This window comes from Podarcis raffonei, chromosome 4, assembly GCF_027172205.1.
Source record: "Podarcis raffonei isolate rPodRaf1 chromosome 4, rPodRaf1.pri, whole genome shotgun sequence".
Classification (NCBI taxonomy): domain Eukaryota; kingdom Metazoa; phylum Chordata; class Lepidosauria; order Squamata; family Lacertidae; genus Podarcis; species Podarcis raffonei.
Window position 1 is genome coordinate 23,802,024 of NC_070605.1, and position 21,324 is coordinate 23,823,347.

The 21,324-nt window shown below is 40.0% G+C and overlaps 2 protein-coding genes across 2 annotated transcripts in view; one reads left to right on the forward strand and one right to left on the reverse strand.

Moving 5' to 3' along the window:
- ALKBH8 (alkB homolog 8, tRNA methyltransferase) overlaps positions 1-3,188 on the reverse strand; it is a 245,775-nt gene extending 242,587 nt beyond the window's left edge. Inside the window, exon 1 of the mRNA XM_053385748.1 lies at positions 3,179-3,188. The gene's annotated coding sequence lies outside the window, so the exon portion shown is untranslated. The remainder of the gene's footprint in view (positions 1-3,178) is intronic.
- The window catches only part of CUL5 (cullin 5), a 34,246-nt gene that overhangs the window by 8,057 nt on the left and 4,865 nt on the right, over positions 1-21,324 (forward strand). Inside the window, exons 2-18 of the mRNA XM_053385745.1 lie at positions 1,374-1,483; positions 3,774-3,873; positions 4,291-4,467; positions 5,143-5,284; positions 6,144-6,289; positions 6,371-6,451; positions 7,684-7,777; positions 10,643-10,773; positions 12,194-12,301; positions 13,705-13,769; positions 14,517-14,649; positions 16,599-16,730; positions 18,095-18,218; positions 18,379-18,554; positions 18,674-18,835; positions 20,296-20,414; positions 21,193-21,316. Coding sequence (XP_053241720.1) covers positions 1,374-1,483; positions 3,774-3,873; positions 4,291-4,467; positions 5,143-5,284; positions 6,144-6,289; positions 6,371-6,451; positions 7,684-7,777; positions 10,643-10,773; positions 12,194-12,301; positions 13,705-13,769; positions 14,517-14,649; positions 16,599-16,730; positions 18,095-18,218; positions 18,379-18,554; positions 18,674-18,835; positions 20,296-20,414; positions 21,193-21,316 — 2,124 coding nt within the window. The remainder of the gene's footprint in view (positions 1-1,373; positions 1,484-3,773; positions 3,874-4,290; positions 4,468-5,142; positions 5,285-6,143; positions 6,290-6,370; positions 6,452-7,683; positions 7,778-10,642; positions 10,774-12,193; positions 12,302-13,704; positions 13,770-14,516; positions 14,650-16,598; positions 16,731-18,094; positions 18,219-18,378; positions 18,555-18,673; positions 18,836-20,295; positions 20,415-21,192; positions 21,317-21,324) is intronic.

Here is a 21,324-nt window from a genome sequence, read left to right on the forward strand (position 1 = left end):
CGCAAGACAAATTTCCCTATGGGCTTGCTTCGCAAGACAAAAACGTCTTGCAAGTTTGTTTCCTTTTTCTTAACACCGTTAATACAGTTGCGTCTTGACTTCGAGGAGCAACTCATAGAACGCAGTGTACATAGTAGCCTTTTTTGAGGTTTTTAAAGACTTTGGTGATTTTTGAAGCTTTTCCAAAACTTCTTTTGCAGCCATTTGGTAAGTTAAGCTTTTAAAACTTTTTTGGGGGGTTTTGGATTTTGGGTTGGGGTGTTTGGAATTCAAGGACTTGGTGTTGGGGAGGGGTTTGCAAGAATCTGGAAGCTTGTGGTTTTTTTCTGCATTTTTATGATTTTCTGTGACCATTGGGCCACTCTGCTGTTTTTTTTAAAAAATTCTGGATTTGAATTTCTGTGTGCTGGGTGGCTGGGGGAACAGTTGGGGAGGGGTTTGCAAGAATCTGGAAGCTTGTTTTTTTTCCTGCATTTTTATGATTTTCTGTGACCATTGGGCCACTCTGCTGTTTTTTAAAAAAATTTCTGGGTTTGAATTTTGAAATGCTCTTTACAGTATGTGTGACTTTAAAGAGCACTTAATAAACTCTTGTTGTACCAAATTTGGCTTTGTTTGGACTTTTTTTGACCATAGGAACGCATTAATTGATTTTCAATGCATTCCTATGGGATTTTGTGCTTCGCGAGACGAAAAATTCGCTAGACGAAAAAATCCGCGGAACGAATTAATTTCATCTTGCGAGGCACCACTGTATCTGAAGAATTTTGCACTTCAGAATCTGCTTCCAAGTTTAAAATGTGCTGCATAAGGTAGTCCATATCCCTAGTGCTATAAGGTTACAGTGGTGTTTGAAAACGTCCAGCACAATGCAGATAAATAAAACAATGAAAATGCATTTTGTCAGTGTTTCATTGTCTCCCCTTTTTGTGGCTCATGACTTAAAAAGCTTCTTTCTTGTTTAAGTTCTGGACTATTACTTAAATGTCCCTGCTGGAGTATCATATACAACTTAGGGGGATAGGAGATGAATCTCTCATTGGGACATTTTTAAAACGTGGCTAGTTCAATATGTTTGAAGTCTGAACCTGGGAAAACCAATGTGTGCTGTGATTTCTACTAAGTTTGTTCTCCTGAGGATTGCAGATAACACGGTGTGATCATGAAACTTCACAGGGTAAGATGCAATGAGTTATTTAAAGAAGTGGTTGTCTAGTTGATCTATTTGACTACAGGTGGACCCAAGTGCACATGTAATTGGAAGCCCCAATGAGCAAAATGGACTGGATTCAGAATAAACATATATAGGACTGGGTTGCAAGATTAATGCTTATTTGACCTGTATTTAAAGTATGCTGTCTTCTTTCTTGAAGAATAAAGGTTCACTTCAGTTTGAAGACAAATGGGATTTCATGCGCCCCATTGTTCTGAAGCTTTTGCGCCAGGAATCTGTCACGAAACAGCAGTGGTTTGATCTATTTTCGTAAGTAGTGTGTATCATTTGTAATTCTTGGGTAATAGAACAATGGTAATGGTTTGTAATATCTTGTTGAAACAGTTGTTTAAGGAAAGACCCTGTAATAGACTTCTTACTTAGGATACTCATTTGTTTTCAAGATAGCTAGCAATTGACTTTGAAAATTAGAATGGTAATGAAGTGATTTATTTGGGATTATCATTTACTTAAACTGTTATGTATTGATGTACTGTGCTCATAGGTTCCACATTCAAGTAATTTTTCTCTGATAAAATGATTGGACAGTTATTTTTATATAGCACAATCTATTGCTATTCTGTCAACAGAAGTCTAAATTCTAATCAGTGCTTTACTCAGAGCTGAAAATATGCTGAAAAGAGCAATTTCCGAAGCTAATAGCAGCTTTTAGCAGTGCTGCATTTACAAAATATGCACACACACAAATGGATTTCAGGACGTATTTATGAACACACATACCCTTTTTTAAAGAACATTTGTTCCATTTTTTGTTGACAGGGTTTTTCCTTCTAAAGACTAGCAGTAGAAGGGGCTTGCTTCCTGGGCTGTAATTGTCACTTGAACTAGCGAGCCCCTGGCTATCAGGGCTCACTCCCGTAACCTATGAATTCCTCCTCAAGTTGCTCTTGCCAAAAAAGGGAGTTGCTGTTAAGCCTTTTCCTGACATTCTCTCCCCCACCCCACCCCTCTGGCCGATGTTCCTTGAGCTGAGAGATGAAGATTGGGAGGTTGGAGGATGGAGACACATGCATGGGCAATCATATGTTCATAGGAGAGATGGTACCCATGCCTTGTATGCAAGTGAGCTTACTTGAGTGTGTAACACACCATACTTGCTGACCAGAGGGCCTCGCTGCTCTTAGGTAAGCTTGTGGGCTTGCCCTAATATGATTTCTCTCTCTTGATGTGTGCTTAGAATGAGCAGATGAACGTGACCCTTTCCTAAGTGGAATTAAAATAGTGTGGCAAACTTGAGAGGGAAGGGGCAAGCAATCGGGGGCAAGAAGTCTTGAGAATTTCATCACCAGCTCTTGCAAAGGTGAAACCTCATATGAGATATCTTTGCAGGACAGATTGCCATAAAGTGACTCCGTAGAGGATTTGGCAGTCACATGGGTGGCAGATTAAGTTGTAGTCCTACTCTGAGTACACACATTGAAATTAATGGGCATGACTAACTTACGTTCATTAATTTCAGTAGGTCTACTGTGAGTAAACCTTAGTTGGATACAACTCATAGGTTTTCTAAGCTCCAGATCTGATAGTTTCGAATAAGGACATAAAGAGCTTCTATATATATCGAGTCATACTAATGGTTTATATAGCATCTATATAAATGGTTGTCGGCTGGTTTTATCAGTGGGATAATCTTAAAGGTGGGTGAGTGACCAAGCCCTCTCCCTCTCCCTCTAGCCAAAGGGACATGTTAGAAAATCCAGTTTCATTCTGATACTTGAAGTCAGGGAAGAGACACACTGGAGTGCCTAAGTGAGAGCAGAGACAAATGTTGTCCATTTTTTAGCCATTTTGCAGGGAAACTAGAATGATATCTGGCTTTGCGAGTGAGAGAAGGGCTTTGCCTCTTTATTTGCTTTCCTATGCCTTCATCTCACTACCTCATATTGCTGGAAGTCCAGAAGGAAGAAGGTGATGAGCACCTGGGGTATGTGAGATTGTCAGAACATCTCAGGAGAGCAGCTTTTGCTAACAAACCGCTAGTTGTTAACCTAATTATGACCAGTAGCTGCTCTGAAGGGTCTCAGTCAGGGCTGTCTTAGACTTATTACCAAAACACCTTCAACTGGGGAAGCCAGGCACGAACTTGGGATGTTTACAAAAGTATGTGATCTAGCACTAAGCTGCAGCCCTTTATGTGTGCCTCATTAAAACGGTTCCATTTTTTTCCGGGGAGATGGTGTTTCTCCACGTGGAAATAGTTCTGTTTCCCAGGATGGCAACTTTGGTTAGGCATACTCTGTAACAGTGGGCTTTGTAAATGAATGATAAAGTACCAGATTCTTTTTTCTACTGTGAATTATTTGACTTCAGACATTAATATTGCATGTACAGATTTGTATATGCTGATATGTCTATTTAAAACGGCCTAATGGACAAAGTAATGCTTGGTCCCACTTTCCCCAGCTGTGGGTAGGCACTATATTGTTGACATTTACCTGGGGTTGCTTGAGGACATTATTATCAAGTGGCCACTTAAACTGAAATTTCAGCTATACAGTTTAGTATTATCTTGACCTGACTGAATGTATATATTTTCTAGGGATGTGCATGGCGTTTGCTTGTGGGATGATAAAGGCCCAGCAAAAATACACCAGGCTTTGAAAGAAGATATCCTTGATTTTATTAAACAAGCACAAGCAGTAAGTTTTCAACTTGTCCACAAGTAGATTCTTTTCTCCTGATATCTCAAAAGTGTATTTTCTCAAAGGCAGCTCAACTTTGCATACAGAACTGAGAATAACCACAAACATGATGGGTCACCTAATCCAAATCTCCCTGGATAGGGCGGTGTGTACTGTGCAGATGTTGGGCGATTGTCATCTTGCAGCTTTTTTACAAGTTTGCTTTTGTAACATCAGAGTTCTCTGTGTTATGTATGGCATAATATTTTTTTAAAAAAAGAACCAATAGCTTCATTGGTGGTAGGCATTAGAAGTACTCATGTGTGTTTTTATACTGTATCTGTTTTTATACTGTACCTGTGATTTTCGGATGAAGGGTGGTATAGAAACTTAACAAATAAAGATGATAATATTTTGAGCCATCTCTTCTTTCAGAGAGTGCTGAGCCACCAAGATGATACTGCATTACTGAAAGCCTATATTGTAGAGTGGCGTAAATTCTTCACGCAGTGTGATATCTTACCCAAGCCATTTTGTCAGTTAGAGATTACTCTCATGGGCAAACAAGGCAGCAACAAGAAGTCCAATGTAGAAGACAGTATTGTACGAAAGGTAAGTTCTTTGCTGTAAATATACACCATCACAAAGAGAGTTTGTTGTAGCACGAATACATGGCATAGCATAGCATAGCGAAATCTTGCATCGTCCATAGTTATACTGAAGCATCACTTTAAAGTGGGGGTTAGAACTGATGATTTACTGAACTGCTTCTCTTTCCACTGCCAGACACAATTCCATAATGCAGTGCTATTCATCCAATGTAGTGGTAGCTTTGCATATTCCTGCTGCTTTTCTCTTAAACAAATTTGTAGGTAGGTGATGAATATGTTCTTCCTTTGAAAGTGTGAAAAGAGTGTGGCCAAAAAAAGCAGTTGGTTTATGTTTCCCTGAGTTTTAAAGATAAGACAGAGTGAGTGCATAATTAGCTGGAGTTATTTAAAACACACTTTCTACTCAATTAACAATGCTCACTATAAAGTGACCACAAACCTCATTGGAGACCTTTTTTTGTTTTTGTTAGTCCTTGGTAAAGAGAGTGGCAATTGTAACAGAACATTTGTTTTTTTTAATAGCTGTCATGTGGACATGCTGTACTATTTGAGAAATAAGTTTAAATCTGAAACTGAACTTTTGCCAGGCCCTTCAAGGGCCAGTTTTTAATGGGTTGCCTTTTGAGAATTTGTACATACCTTTTAATGTTATTTCTTCTTCTTTCTGTCTTTGCAGCTCATGTTAGACACTTGGAACGAATCCATATTTTCAAATATAAAGACTCGCCTTCAAGACAGTGCAATGAAGCTGGTCCATGCTGAAAGGCTAGGAGAAGCATTTGACTCTCAACTTGTCATTGGTGTTAGAGAATCGTATGGTATGTGTTGTTTTATGGGACATGTCTTCAGAACCCCATTAATATACAAACCATCATAGTTTGCCTCCAGCTACAATTTGCATTGACAAAAGGATTGATGACAAGTGTACAGAAAAGACCAGTAATCTCTGTAGTCCAGCAGCAGGAGCAGTTTCCAAAGGTGTTTGAACTATAAGGTTTTTTTTCTTGATGCTTGAAACTTGTCCCTTGTCTTGATTAGTAAATAAGGAATTTCTTCAGACATTTCAATCAGTGATGATCTTAAGATTTATGTTACTGCTGCTTTTGCACAGGCAAATGCCCTGGGAATTATTATTTTTTGGGGGGTAGGAATCTGAAATCCCATGGATTGGTGGAAGTTAAATTCAATATTTTTTAAACACTACCCTTTTTGGTGCTGTAAGTTCCAGAGTTAGCCCTCCTGGCCTGGCCCAGCCCTTGCCACTTTCCTAGAATGCCCATTTTTCAGGTCTTATGCTGGAAAGATCTTTCAGTAATGACTCAGGTGACTGAGCTGACAGGTTGAGGGAGTTAAGACTGGCATATCTTTGCCCAAATTGGTATATGGGGCTTATGCCAGCATAGCCCAGCAGGACCAGGAATCGGCTGACTGAGCGAGAGATCCTGTGGGTCTTTATTCGCTCATCCTGAGACAAGTCCCTTACCTGCTAACTTACAATCTAAAATTGCCCTAAAAATCATAGTCTTATGTCCAGATGATCAGGAATTGTTTTAAAAAATGGAAAGCTAGACTATGTTTTTCTGCCTATTGTTATATTCATTGTCATTAATGGGAGAAGTGTGTTTCGTCATATAGAAGCCCAGGAAGAATGCTTTAACTTTATATTCCTCATTTCAGTTAATCTGTGTTCTAATCCTGAAGACAAACTCCAGATTTATCGGGATAATTTTGAAAAAGCATACCTTGATTCAACAGAGAGATTTTATAGAACTCAAGCCCCTTCGTATTTGCAACAAAATGGTGTTCAGAATTACATGAAATATGTAAGTTCAAAGGTGTTGGTATGAAGTTGTTGGTCCTGTTAATGTTAATATTCTAAGTAATCGTTGTTCTGCTCTCTACAGGCAGATGCTAAATTAAAGGAAGAAGAAAAAAGAGCACTACGGTATTTAGAAACCAGGCGGGAATGTAACTCTGTAGAAGCGGTATGTGTTAGTTTTAGCTATATATAGCAGGTATAATTATATACCATTGTATACCCATTTACGTGGGTGCAAACATCACCGAGCTCTGTGGGACTTTGTATGGGATTGCCCTGTAGAATGTGTACATGCTTCTGCTTTTTTATCCCTGTGCTTTAGGACCCTTGTTCCCTTGATTATAATCTTTATTAACTGTTTTTAATATTGTAATTCAAAATTGTTGTAACCCACCCTGGAACTTCATGGTGAAGAGTGGATGATGATGATGATGATGATGATGAAGAAGAAGAATAAATAATACTCACATTAGTCAAAATGTCTATAAACGTAATTTTATCTACTATAGGGGGTGTCCTAAATTTGCTTCATACTGGGGAGTTCTGTATTTTGCAAAACTGGAGACTAGCTGATTTCAGATTATCCTCCAAGCCAGAGCTTCCCAAACTGTGTGTCACATGAATACTCCCCATGCTCCTCCTGGGACTGGAAAGGGGTTAGTTTAACCACCAGTTTGCTAGTAAAACTGAATTGCCGTTTCACAAAATGATGCATGTCTAAAAAGTGTGTCACCAACATGAAAAGTTTGGAAAGCTCTCCTCCAAACCATAGTTTGAGCAAGCCCTCCAAACCAGAATTGCAAAGCACAAAATGATCCTGGTGTGCTGTCCTAGTTTGAAGGGTTCAATCTCCCCCAAACACTTCACCCAAAATGTCTTCCATATCATTTAAAAAAAAGACAGTCCCCTCCCATTCCTCATTCTCACAATCAGAGAAGTCTCCACACCAAAGGAAAACGGATTGGGAGGGAGGAATAAATAAGCAAACTCAGGTGTAAGTTCTTAGTTACCAGTTCTTTGAATGATAAACTGGATTGGAAAGAGTTCAAGGAGTTCATAAGTTCTTGGTGTCTCAGCTGCACAGATGAAGTGGCCCCACATCTGTTCTCTTCTCTTATGTAGCCTAATGTAATGGCTGCTATCGGGTGACAATTCATGGAGGGAGGAGCTTGACTGTATTCCTTCTGTTTCCTCCACTAGTATTGCCTAATGTAATGTCTGCTGCAAATTGTGGCTTGATTAAAAGAGGAAGTGATTGATTGAGGCATGCATGAGGGAGGGTGAAAGGGGTGTGTGGAATGTTCCTCAGCCTCCAAAACATGATTGCAAGATCATCTCAATTCAGCTGATGCGTTTCTACATCCTAAGTACACTAATGCTTGCACTTCTACCTTTCAGCTTATGGAGTGCTGTGTGAATGCTCTGGTGACATCTTTTAAGGAGACAATTTTAGCTGAATGCCAAGGCATGATCAAGCGAAATGAAACGGAAAGTAAGTGAAGTATAGCATAAATCTGTGTCATTAGATTGGTATGGACAGAGTAAAATATATAACTGATTTATATTACTGCTTTTGTAAAGAGTAGCACACAAGAAATACAATTTGACGTAGAAGCAGTTCAGAGTTGCTTGCTGCCCTGCATGGCTATGTGTAAATATATTTTATCACATGTTTCTTTGTTGCACTTTTATCCTACCCTTTCTCCAAGGAGCTCAGGGTCTGTGCACAAAGTTATTCTCCCCATCTTAATCCTCAAAACAACCCTGTTAATTCCGTGAGTCTGAGGAATAGTGGCTGGTCTAAGGTTAACTTCATGGCTGAGTGGGAGCTGAAATCTGTTCTACCTGCATAGACTAATATTTGAACCACTATATTACACATCGGGATGTTTATATTCATTCATTGCAGTTTCAGTGCATTTCATGTAACTGAATGAGGGTTAATCCAGTGGTAGCTGAAAGCACACTTGGCCCCACCATATTGCATTATGATTGCTGCAGCATGCTTTTAGCTGTATTTCAACATCCTTGTCTGTCTTTTGGGTCTACTTAGTTTTTATCATTTAGGTGAACAGGCATATCTTTAAGCCCTAGGAATGCTATTAGTTTATGTGCCTTTTTGGCAAAGGTTTATATTGATGACAAGTGATGTCATTCTGAGTTGCTTTTCAATACATTATTATCCATGGGTGGAAATCAGAAGAAAGAGACTGCATAAGCAAACAACCCTGCACACTATAACCTTTTGTTTAATTTACTCCACTACATGGTATCTGTTATTTGTGGGGTTGTTGTTGTTTTTTTAAAATAGCAATAAGTTCAAAATGGATGATTCCACCTTCATGGTATAAACATCTGCAGTTAGGCCTGGGAATTCAAAAGGTATCTGACCTTTAAAAAATATGCTTGGCTTCTCATCCTGACAGCACTTCTTTGGCACTAGTCCAGAGCTGAATATAGCATGGTAGCAAACGTCGTACAAGTATAACTTTCAGTCCTCAAGGGGAATGAGACTTTATGGGAACTTGGAACTATTGAGAAATTGATTAGTGAACATGGGCTATTGCAGTGAATTTCGCTGCATAGTCCTGGAGAAGACTGGTCCATAAAACCACTTCTTCCCCCACAGTTTTGCTTTCCTCTGCATCCTTCCCTGAATGAATCAGTGATTTATTTGTTTTACATACTTAATTTGAATTATATACTGCTTATTCTTAAAAACCTCTGAGTGGTTTACATAAAATGTAATGCTGACCCTGGCTAACTGTAGGCAGCAAATCAGGAGTCCTCCTTGAGGATGCATTCTTTCCCTTCCTTCTCTTCCTTTTATTTATTTTATTCATTTATTCCCCGCCTTTCCCCCTGATGGCACTCAAGGTAGTTTCTCTTCTCTTCCCTTCCCTTCCCTTCCCTTCCCTTCCAAGGGTTAATATAGTTCTCTTTTATGGTCCCAGTGCAGTCCCATTTATCGGTATTGTGCCTGTGCAGAGCCTTACTTTGGAGACTTCTAGAGCTAGGCTAATGTTTTCTGCAGGCAGCTCACCACCATCTTAGCACACTCTCAAAAGGGCCATGACTACTACTGTTCTGTAAGTTCCTTTCATCCACCTCAGTGGTAGCATGATGAGAGACTTCCTACTTGCTTGTTCTGTCAGAGGTTGAGCTTGGCTATTTAAAATCAGCACTATATTCCTTTTTATTCTTTCTTTACTATAGTGTATTTTATTAATACAGTACATACAGATTTTAAAAAAATATTTCACATCTGCTTTGATTGCTGTGAGCCTCAGGTTGCTTCTGTCTTCTCCCAATAAGCCTATTTTACTTTATTTTCACAACATTTATATACAGCTTATATACACGTATACCATAGTTCAAAGCCTAGATTACAAGGATCCTGGTATTGATTAACCATGGTGTGTATGTGATGGAAGACTATGGTTAATGCTAGAAAGGAAAGGGGAAAATTGGTTCATGGAGGAGAAAGTGTGCATTCTCAAGGCTGGCTTCCAATTTGCACATTGTGGTTTGTACATAGCCCAGGTTAAGCCTGAACAGACCCACTGGATAATATCAGGTCATTATTCATAGAATTCCCACTGATAGTTTGTGAAGTGGAGGAGCGTTTTGCAATTAAGAGAGCATGAATCAAACATCTTGCAATTTGTAGACATTATTATTTGAATTTACCGTATTTTTCGCCCTATAGGACGTACTTTTTCCCCTCCAAAAATGAAGAGGAAATGTGTGTGCCTCCTATGGGGCGAATGCAGGCTTTCGCTGAAGCCTGGAGAGCGAGAGGGGTTGGTGTGCACCGACCCCTCTCGCTCTTCAGGAGAGCCGCAGCACCAGCCCCACAAGGTCGGGGGACAGTGGGGAGGCGGAACGCCGCCATCCCGCTGTCTCCCAATGTGGTTTGGAGGCTGACGGCGGGGAGACGCGTGCTTCTCCCCGCTGCCAGCCCCGCAAGCTCCGGGGACAGCTGGGAGGCGCCGTGTGTCTTCCCGCTGTCCCCGGACCTGTTCTGCAGGCGGGCGGCGGGGAGAAGAGCGCTTCTCCCCGCTGCCTGCCCCGCAAGCTCCGGGGACAGCTGGGAGGCACAGTGCGTCTCCCCGCTGCCAGCCCCACAAGCGCCTGGGGGGGGGGAAATACATTTTTTTTCTTTATTTCCCCCCCAAAAAACTTGGTGCATTCTATGGGCCGGTGCGTCCTATGGGGCGAAAAATATGGTATATACTGCCCTATACCTGGAGGTCTCAGGGCGGTTCACAGAATAAAGCTTCTCTGGAATAAAGCTTCCAGGTGCCTTGCTACAGATGAATTGACTTGTGACTTCTTCAACTTTTTTTGTCTTCAGAGTTGCATCTAATGTTTTCATTGATGGATAAAGTTCCTAATGGAATAGAGCCTATGTTAAAAGATTTGGAAGAGCATATCGTTAGTGCTGGGTTAGCAGATATGGTAGCAGCCGCTGAAACTATTACTACTGTAAGTAGGTGTTTCTTGACTTTATCCCTTACCCTTAGAAAGCTTTCCCTATATATCAGGAATATTTTGCAAAACTAATTCTCAGTTTGGTGTGAAGTAGGTGTCCAAAGTGTTGGTTGCCTTTTTTTACCACCCAAGAAATCATGCAGCCAAATGTTTGCAACTACATCCAGTATGATATGCTCCTTCCCACTTCAGTCCCTGCCTTTCCCAGAAACAGTCTCCACTAAATCTTGAAATGAATGTGTGAAATTGAATTGAAAACCAGGCTGTTTACTAGATATAGTAGGGAAATATTGCTGCTTCCTTAAAATCATTGGGGTTTTTAAATCTCATGAAATAAAACTGCAAGCTTTTAATTTTGTTGGGGTTATTAAGCAATTAAAGATTTCTATTACAAATTGAAACTTTGCTTCAAAGCAATCAGCACAATTAAGAGCAAGCCAAATCCCTGGAACGTGGGGATCTTAAAAGAACTGCCACCATGCTGGCAAGATAAATTCCCTGCACCAGATTTAATGGTAGATAAATTAACCATGGCTCTGCCTTCCAATTTGCATTTAGAGTTATCACATAGCATGCCATTGAGGGACTGCCCATTTGTGATACGAATGAGCAGTCAGAAGCCTTGGATTTGTATGTTCATTCTCTCCAACTTTTGTGTGCGGCAATTCCCTACCTCCAGTTCTCGTTTGAGGCCAATCTTAGTAAGCAAGCTTCATCCAAACCATGGTTAGTGTCAAACCAGGATTGTGGTTAGTGTCAAACCAGGTGAATTGCCATGCATACTAGGCACACCAAGCCCCAAACCTTTAGCTGGTGGTTCACGTAATTCCAGTCTTTGGTTTAGCATAATGTCTGAATCACTTCTTGGGGTGAAATTGTATTTTTTGTAATAGGAAAAGTAGCTGAAATTGATGGTGGCCTGTAAAGTCACCTCTACCTTCTAAAGAACTGGGACATCTTCCTCAAATGAAGCAGTTTTATTGGAAGCACCTGGTGTACTTTTCCAGTCTATAAAAAGGGATAGATCAAAAAGCTGACAGTAACCAGATATCTGTCAGATTGTCCACTAACACTCAACAATTTCCATTTTTAATGTATTTTGAATAGTTCTTGTTCCTTTGTTCTAACAGCTTGTACTTAGCTGAAATTTCTGTAGAATATAGGTTCTTCCAAGAAATGTGTTTTAGGAATATAATTCAGAAAACTTTTTATAAATTGTTTGAACTTAAAATTGGTAATGTGCTTCATAAAATCTAGCAAAAGTAATTATTTTTGAGCTCAATACCCTCCATGAAAATAAGTAATTCACAGAAAATTGGTTTAATTTACCAATGCCACGATTAATAATAATGTGCTATTTTTTCTCACAGATTTGGCTTTTTATTTTTTGTTGCTTTGCTTCTTCAATTTTTAGGATTCTGAAAAGTATGTAGAACAATTGCTCACATTATTTAATCGATTTAGCAAGCTGGTTAAAGAAGCTTTTCAAGATGACCCAAGATTTCTTACTGCCAGAGATAAGGTATGATTGTTATTAATTCAGTTGGCCATTTGTTTCACTTTTTAATACTGTGTGTTTTAAAACACAATGACTTACTTCATGTTTCAAGTCTACAATTTGTTATGATGCTTATGGGACTTGCATGATGTAAGTGAAAAATATAATAACTAGGCATCTGACTGTCATCTTAAGAATTCTCTATATAGAAGTAATTGCAAGATTTCAATCATATACTTATACAATTACATTTGATACTGTCACAGCTTTACATGCCTAATTAATCATGATATGTCAATATTGCCCAAGTATCTAAGTCGGGGATTTCTTAAGATGATTATAGAAATAGTAGTCAGTTGAAAGTCCTAATACTATAAACTGTATATAAAATGTTGGAGAATACCATCACAAGGTATGATGATATAATAATACTAGGTATACTGCTGATATAATGGTAGGTTTTAAAATGCAGGCAACAAAACTGTTACATTTCTATGAATAGTTTAGCTAGTTCAGACATCATATTTGACTGATTTAATATTTGGGATTACCCTGCATGTGTCAGGAGTGAGCCAGCAGTAAATCACCTGGAGTAAGTGAACTTATCTATTAGAAAAAAGCAGGATCTGCACAGGGTTGCCAGGCCTAAATGAGCACATCAACTCTTCTTCAGTAGGTCTTGCCCCAGGAGACAGTTGCAGAGACTGAAGGTCCACAGCTGCCTAAGTCACTTCTCCAGGGTTTTCCTCAAGCAAATTAAGACATGGCCTGTGCTTTTGCTCCTCCTGCTTATGCCTCTCCTAGTTCTGGGAGACCAGCGGAAGTGGAGCTTGTCACAGCAGGAGAGGGAGACACCTGTGCTTTTTCACCAGGCTGACTCACCTCTGCCTCTTGGCCTCTCTCACCCCCCTCTCCTGCTGCAGCTTCTGGCTCTGATTCTGGACTTCTCTCTGCCACAGACATCCCCCACTCATTAAGCCCTGTTACCTCTTCAGCTTCTGACACCTGCTCCTTTCAGTCTTCTCTCTGACCACCCATCGGCAACCCACCTCCAGTACCCAGGCTTTGAGCCTTTTCCCCTTGGGGGTCCTCCAGCTAGTTCCTCCTACCATTCTTCTGTGTCCAACCTTTCCACGACAGCAGGTTTGCACACACCTAACCTCCACCCACCTATGTGCATTTCCCCTTCTCTTTCCTGGTTAGCGAAGCATAGGTGCCAGCTCCCACTAATTCTCTTTAGCTTTCAAACTTATTACTGCAATGAAAGCGGGGAGCGCATGAACCTTCAGGGAGCTCTTAGTGGCCAAACCATAGCTTTGCAATCAGCCCTGTTTGATGTCTGAAATGAAAGATGAAGATTTTGAATGGTCAGTTTTGGAATCTGTTCCCGTGTTGAGAATTGAATGGATGTTTTCATTTTATTTTAGGCATATAAAGCTGTTGTTAACGATGCCACAATATTTAAACTTGAATTACCATTGAAACAGAAGGGGTAAGTTGTTTGAATATTGGCTTGAATCTATTTGCATTCTATTTGATGTTAATTAGGCAAGTTCATTATATAAAGTTGGTTTTCCAGGCCACCTTGGGCTTACATCCATCTTTCCCATGCTCGACATTGTATATTCAGTCCTTTACCATAAACAGATAATTGTAAGCATCAAATTACTAGAAGTTGCAATGCCACATTATGTTTAAATACTTAAAACACTTGAAATGTCTGAATCCTTCCACCATAATTGACACTGTTCTAATCTAGAGGCTCAGAGAAGCCACCTTCAGAGGAGTCCCATGAAAGTGCCTGCCTTGTGGTGCTTTTGTACTGTATATAATCCCTATTGTAACTTCTGATTGTTCATTTAAGAGTAGGCCCAGAGGTTAAGTCACACACAGCTTGTGGTGATGTTAGGAGGAGCTGTTTGTTTTGATAATTCTTTCAAACTTGGAATCTTCTCTCATCCATGATGCACTGGCTTTCTGAGTACAGTCCCTTCTGCTAACTCATTTACACAAATTACTATTCTCCGTTTTAATTACATCTGTGAAATAACATATGGACCCTTGGAAGGAAAAGAAGCAAATGGAATTTAAGAAAAGTGTGTAAACGTTTGCCCTTTTTATTGAAGTGTCCTCCCCTTTTTAATTATTAGCAAAGCCTGACTTGGTATAATGGTGTGCAACTTCACATTGAGGGCTGCTCAGTATAATTTTGTGATAACTGCTTCTCATGTTCATTTAGAGTTGGACTGAAAACACAGCCAGAGTCCAAGTGCCCGGAGCTGCTTGCGAATTATTGTGATATGTTGTTGAGAAAAACACCGCTAAGCAAAAAACTAACCTCTGAAGAAATTGAAGCAAAGCTTAAAGAAGTGGTATGTGCAGATTCTAGTTTTTATCTGAGAAAAAAAAATACAACTGTGATCCCTGCAAAATTTCTTTTGATCACTCTAAAAAACAGCAGGATTAACAGGGAGAGAGACAGTCAATGCCACAATAGTTCAGTTCTTAATCTAGTTGCTGTCTGGGTGCAGAGAGTAGCGTCTTACTTTTATGCACAATTAAGTATTCCTTAATCTGTCTGACAGTTGCATGCAATTTAAATTGGCTGATGTGGGGTTCAGACCTTTCACAAAATCCTCTTTTCATGCATTACTTGTGTGAAGATGCAAAATGTACTGAAAATGTGTTGGATTGTTCCTTTAGGTCTGCCCCAATGGCTAGCAGCTTCTCCCACTTGGCCATCCTCTCATTACCAGAGACATCTGGTTCAAAGAAGCATTTGCACACAAAATCCCTGGAACTCTGATTGCACTGAGTTTGAGGGCTCAGGGCAGCATCTAATTGAGCAGGTTACTGCAGAAAAACTTTCCTGCCCCTAGTGTCAATGCTAATATGTGGATTGTGAGGCCAGGAGCAGCTGTGCATTTTGAGGTTTGGCGTCCTCCAACCCACAACCCCTTTCAACACACTTTGCCTTATTATTTCGGGGGGGGGGTGTTTATTAGTTTGTTCCTGTTTTATTACGCCCATCCCCTCACTTTGTATTTTTATATTGTGAACTGCCGTGTGACCTTTGCGTTAAGGGTGGCATACAAAATAATAATAATAATAATAATAATAATTGTGAGAAGGAAACTAAAGAGTCCCCATGTACTGTTGTGTTTGAGCCCTGGCACCTTTTGTTTTAGAAAAATTTAAGCACACTGTATTGCACACTAAGAGGGATGTGGGTGGCGCTGTGGTCTAAACCACTGAGCCTAGGGCTTGCCGATCGGAAGGTCGGCGGTTCGAATCCCCGTGACAGGGTGAGCTCCTGTTGCTCAGTCCCAGCTCCTGCAAACCTAGCAGTTTGAAAGCACGTCAAAGTGCAAGTAGATAAATAGGTACCGCTCCGGCGGGAAGGTAAACGGTGTTTCCATGCGCTGCTCTGGTTTCGCCAGAAGTGGCTTAGTCATGCTGGTCACATGACTGTATGCCGGCTCCATCGGCCAGTAAAGCGAGATGAGCGCCGCAACCCCAGAGTCGGCCACAACTGGACTTAACGGTCAGGGGTGTTGGTTTTCAAGCCAAAAGTCAGAGGAATTGGCCACCCTCCAGGTGCCCGGCTTGAAACCTTGTTGACCTCCCTGTCAGCGACTCCCGGCAAAACCAGGCGAGGTCTCAATCGGCGATCCTTCTCAACGTGAGAAGAACACACCTCCCCTCTCATCCCCAGGGAGGGGAAAGAGACAGACAGAAATATATTTACATGCCTTTATTCCTGTCCTTCCAGCAGTACAGAGAAAACGTGACTGCACTCTCTCATCACCAACAGCAGAGAGAGAATAACTCCTCCCATGTACTTCCAGTACAGATCATGTGACACTCTGAGCTAACATCTGGTGCTCAGTGCACTGAATAGACTGTCCCTTGTTCCCATGGTACAGTCCCATAACGTCAACATCCTGTTTGGCTTTCCAGCCATCTGGAGCTCGCTGCTGCATTGCTCCTTTTTCGTAACAAGGGGTCCTTTACCTTTTTATTGCACACTAATCTCTCAATGCTACTGTGTGGTCTTTTTGCAGAATCAGATACTGCTGTGATCAAAAGGGAGAAATTCAGAACTTTTCAATTAAAAGTGAAACTATGTGTTGTTAAACCACATTTGTTCCTCAGTTATAGCTTGAGAAGGAACGTAATTATATCTGTAGTCATTTCATAGAGCATGACTGCCGAAAGATCAATTTGGGAGTATGAGCTTGCCACCTCCTGGCTCGGCTGTGCAGTAACAATAGATGTTAGTAGCAACCACTGAAACTAGTCTAATCCTTTTTTTAAACAGCTATTGGTGCTCAAGTATGTGCAGAACAAAGATGTTTTCATGAGATACCACAAAGCTCATTTAACAAGACGTCTTATATTGGATATATCAGCAGATAGTGAAATAGAAGAGAATATGGTAGAATGGCTGAGAGTAAGTATCTCAAATCCTAATGTTTTTATTATTCCTCTAAGTTTGTTGATTAAAAAGGGCAAATATTAATGTTTTAAATATAAATTATCGAGGGTCTACCTCAGGGGTCAGCAAACTTTTTAGCAGGGGGCCGGTCCACTGTCCCTCAGACCTTGTGGGGGGCCGGACTATTATTTTGAAGTGGAAAAAATGAACGAATTCCTATGCCCCACAAATAACCCAGAGATGCATTTTAAATAAAAGGACACATTCTACTCATGTACAAACATGCTGATTCCTGGACTGTTCGCGGGCCACATTTAGAAGGCGATTTGGCTGAATCTGGCCCCTGGGCCTTAATTTGCCTACCCGTGGTCTACCTGCACTGCAAATTGGATGTGTGCTAATGAATTTCCTTCTTAGAATAGGCCTTTATGTTTAAAATTAAGTATTTTAAAAAATTAAAATATTGAAAATTAGTAGTAGCTCTGTTTCATAAGACTTAGGCTTACAGTATTTTCTGTAAAACAGAATCTCTCAGAATAAGCCACAGAACTCATAATTTAATTAGATTAAGTTCTTTATGATAATATAACTTCTTTATGATATAACAGCTATTTATATACACAATGGCCAAGTGGTGGCCCTTACATTAGCTCCAGCCACCGCCAGTCCTCTCCATGGGACTCTGTGAGCATTGCACAGCTCTCTTTTCTAGGCAGGTGCATCTCATATGAGAGTTTGTTTCCCCCTCCCTCAAGAAGTCAGTAGGCACCCCTTCCTTCAGTAAGCGAGTTAACACCTTGGAAGACTTTTGACTGATGTAGGTACTTTGGGGGCAATCTCCCTGGAGGCTTACAGAATTACTCATTTCCTGAAAGAAAGAATGTCTGCCTATATAATGGGACTGGAGGCTAAACTCTTGTTTCTGGCCAAGTCATTTGTAGGTAAACAAATTGCATCACGATGGTATCCAACCCCAAGAAACTTGGTGGAGGGGAAATAGAGCCCTAACTGTTTTTCATATAGCTATGCAACTCACATAACAAACATTTTCAGACTTGCTGTGTTAGATGTGCAGAGCTGATCATTGGACATTGCCAAATGTAGTAGTTACTAAGGCCATACTAGCTGGCGTTTTCCAGATTTACATTTATCAACATGCTGCTTCATCCCACTTGAGACCATCTGGTTTTCCATTAACTGATAGGCCTGTGTAGCTGTCAAGCACCGGAGGGCGGGGGGGGGGTATGTGTATATTGTCTATGCGGGTTATACCTTTTGAATTAACTACATTTGAAAAATACAATGCTACTGTGCAGTACAACCCCTTCCTTTTAAAGATCCTATTGTGCCTACATTTAATTTGCCATCTCTTTATGCAGGAAGTAGGTATGCCAGCAGATTATGTAAATAAGCTGGCGAGAATGTTCCAGGATATCAAAGTATCTGAAGATTTGAACCAGGCTTTCAAGGAAATGCACAAAAATAATAAGCTGGCCCTACCAGGTACTCTTGTTTTCCTATGTTACATAGAATGACGCTGCTTAACTCCAGCATGAAAAGAGTCAGTTTCTTTATTGTGCTAACCTGTCAGAGATGTTTTGCTGTTAGCTATGTGTGACTTACATTCTGATTTGGAATTCATCTGTGTTTTTTGTTTGTATAGCGGATTCTGTGAATATCAAAATTTTGAATGCTGGGGCCTGGTCCAGAAGTTCTGAAAAGGTTTTTGTATCGCTGCCCACGGAATTAGAAGATCTCATCCCTGAGGTGGAAGAGTTCTACAAAAAGAACCACAGCGGCAGGAAACTTCACTGGCATCACCTTATGTCCAATGGAATTGTATGTATGCATGTGCCAGTCACTTCTGTTCTGTATTTTTGTAAATATGTACTTGGCCTTGGTGAGCTGGAGACAAGTCTGTATTTAAGTACATGGATAAGTTTTGCTCCCTTTAACAGATAACTTTTAAGAATGAAGTTGGCCAGTATGACTTGGAGGTAACAACGTTTCAGCTGGCTGTGCTTTTTGCCTGGAACCAAAGACCTCGAGAGAAGATCAGCTTTGAAAACCTTAAACTGGCAACAGAACTCCCTGATGCTGAGCTCAGGAGAACTTTGTGGGTATGTGCCCAGATTTTTAAACTTGATTTTATTTATAGGACAAGGGTGTGAGTGTTGGGTGGATAGTTTTGAAACAAAGCTCAATTTGTTATGCTTTTTAAGTAAAATCAAGTCACCTAGAAGTAAACCATAATAATATTGAGAGGGTGATAATTGCGCAGAATTCCTGAACGATCTTTTCTGGGAAATTGGTTAGGTAGTCTTAATGTTAAGTCAAGTCCTATTTATTGTTATTTCTGTTGCACTATTAAGGATACACACCCTTCCAAGGTGACTGAGGGGCAAAAACAAAATACATTAATATAATCACAATAGAACAAATAACATAACAGTGCAGCTGGTGTCAGTAGGCCCTGTGGCAGGACAGAACACAGAGCAGCTGATTCCCTCCCTCCGTCTTCTGTTTCCAGGACAGTTGGTTTGTTTGTTTATGTCATAAATTTATCACTAAAATATTTACAACCGTAACTTAAAACACCCAGAAAGTTAAAACCACAATAGAATAGACAAAAACAAATAAAAACTTATACGAAATTTGTAAGTTAGTTGGGCAACAGTTAATGAAGAGGCGAGAGAGAATACTGTATCTATGATAGTTGTTGAACTTTAAGAGTTGTCATACTTCCTGTCTTATTTTTATACTGCCTTTTTATGGTTAGAATTATTGATGATGATTCATAAGTTTTTGATCAAAACAGCTTGTTCTCAGTGTAAGGGGGAAGGGAAGCTATATCTCACAGTTCCAACATAGTGATGAAAAAGTGGTCAGGTGTGTATTTCATCTGCTGGTAATTAAACATGATTACAACTTGCCAAGTAATATTGGCTCTGTGCAGCAGTTGGAGATGGACTTTTCTTCAGGGCTTTTTTGTATGGTTGGGGGTGGGCAGTCTATTATGGTTGCTTATGCAATCACTCCTCCAGAAAAAGTTGTCCAGATATGCAGACATCACCTACTTTTTGCATTCACTCTGACTCTTAATTCTCTTTTCTGTGAATAAATTTATTCCCTCTACATTTCAGTGACAGAACCAAGCCTTAACCAAAGTCTTGCCATCAGCTAAATAACAAGGCTGGATACAACCCATAAGTTTTTAATAACTCAGTTAGGTGCAAGAGCGACTTTTATACTTTTCTTTTGCTAAGGGTGTTGTCAAAGAGTTAGGGACAGCTTTATTCAAAGTATTTGTATGTTATTTAGCTTTCATCGTTCCATTGTTCACAATTGCTTTGCTTGCCATGAGAATGTGTATAAGAATTGTTCCGTTTTAGCAGCTTGTTAAAATAAAGCAGGATTTCTCTGCTGTTTGTATCTAGCAAACAGATAGCATGACAAAATACTGCGGATTTGCCAAAATTTCACCTGAAAACTTATTTTCATGGTGTGTATCTCTCACTCTCTCTCTCTCTCTCTCTCTCTCTCTCTCTCTCTCTCTCTCTCTCACCTTTCTTCTCAACAGTCGCTTGTAGCATTTCCAAAGTTGAAACGTCAGGTTTTGTCATATGAACCTCAAGTCAACTCACCCAAAGACTTTACTGAAGGAACCCTCTTCTCAGTGAACCAGGAGTTCAGCTTAATGTAAGATGTAGAATTGGTTTATTCCTTAAGTGCTTTGTAGAAGATGAAGGACAATTTTTGGTCCAACAATACTTAGATTTCATTTCATATCAGAGCAAAACTTAAAATGGTTGACATTTTTGCAGTTAACTGAGACTGAATGTTTTGGCATTGTCCTATCAGGTTTGAAATGTTCTTATATCTTATCTCCTACTTATAGGCAGAAATTCAAATGTTTTCATTCTTGATGTTTTTCATGATGTACTTGGCAAACATGTTTAACCAAGTCCTTTTTGTAGAGGTCAGAATTTTGTAATAAACTTCATTTTTGCAAGTTACAACTAATCTTGCTGATGTGTATATGCACGGTTGAACACCTGCGAGTGGGGAGATACCTGCATTTATATCGGTAGAATACAACACTTTGGTTGAGTCCCCAGTGCCCCCAATTAAATGCACCTTTTCACCCTTGTTTTTGACACTCAAGATGCACCTTTTTAGGACCCACCATATTTTTGTAAGTTTTAAATTTGTTTTGAATTGTTCTTAGCATTGTGTAATGATTGTGTTTTAATATTTGTGTTGTGGTTTAATTGTTGTCACCTGCCCTGGGACCTTAGGGTGAAGGGCAGGTAATTGTAATGATGATAATCTTAATCATAATAAAGGTTGTTGAGCATTAGCACTCAGAAATAGCTTTGCCTCAAATCTTGGAGAGTCTCTTTGGATTAGGACTAAGCAGTGAAAGCATCTTGCATATCCTATATATTTTGCTTCATCTCATTCTTAATTGTTTCAGAAAAAATGCAAAAGTTCAAAAGAGAGGTAAGATAAACCTAATTGGTAGACTTCAATTAACTACAGAGAGAATGCGAGAAGAGGAAAATGAAGGGATAGTCCAGTTAAGAATATTACGGACGCAGGTATGTTA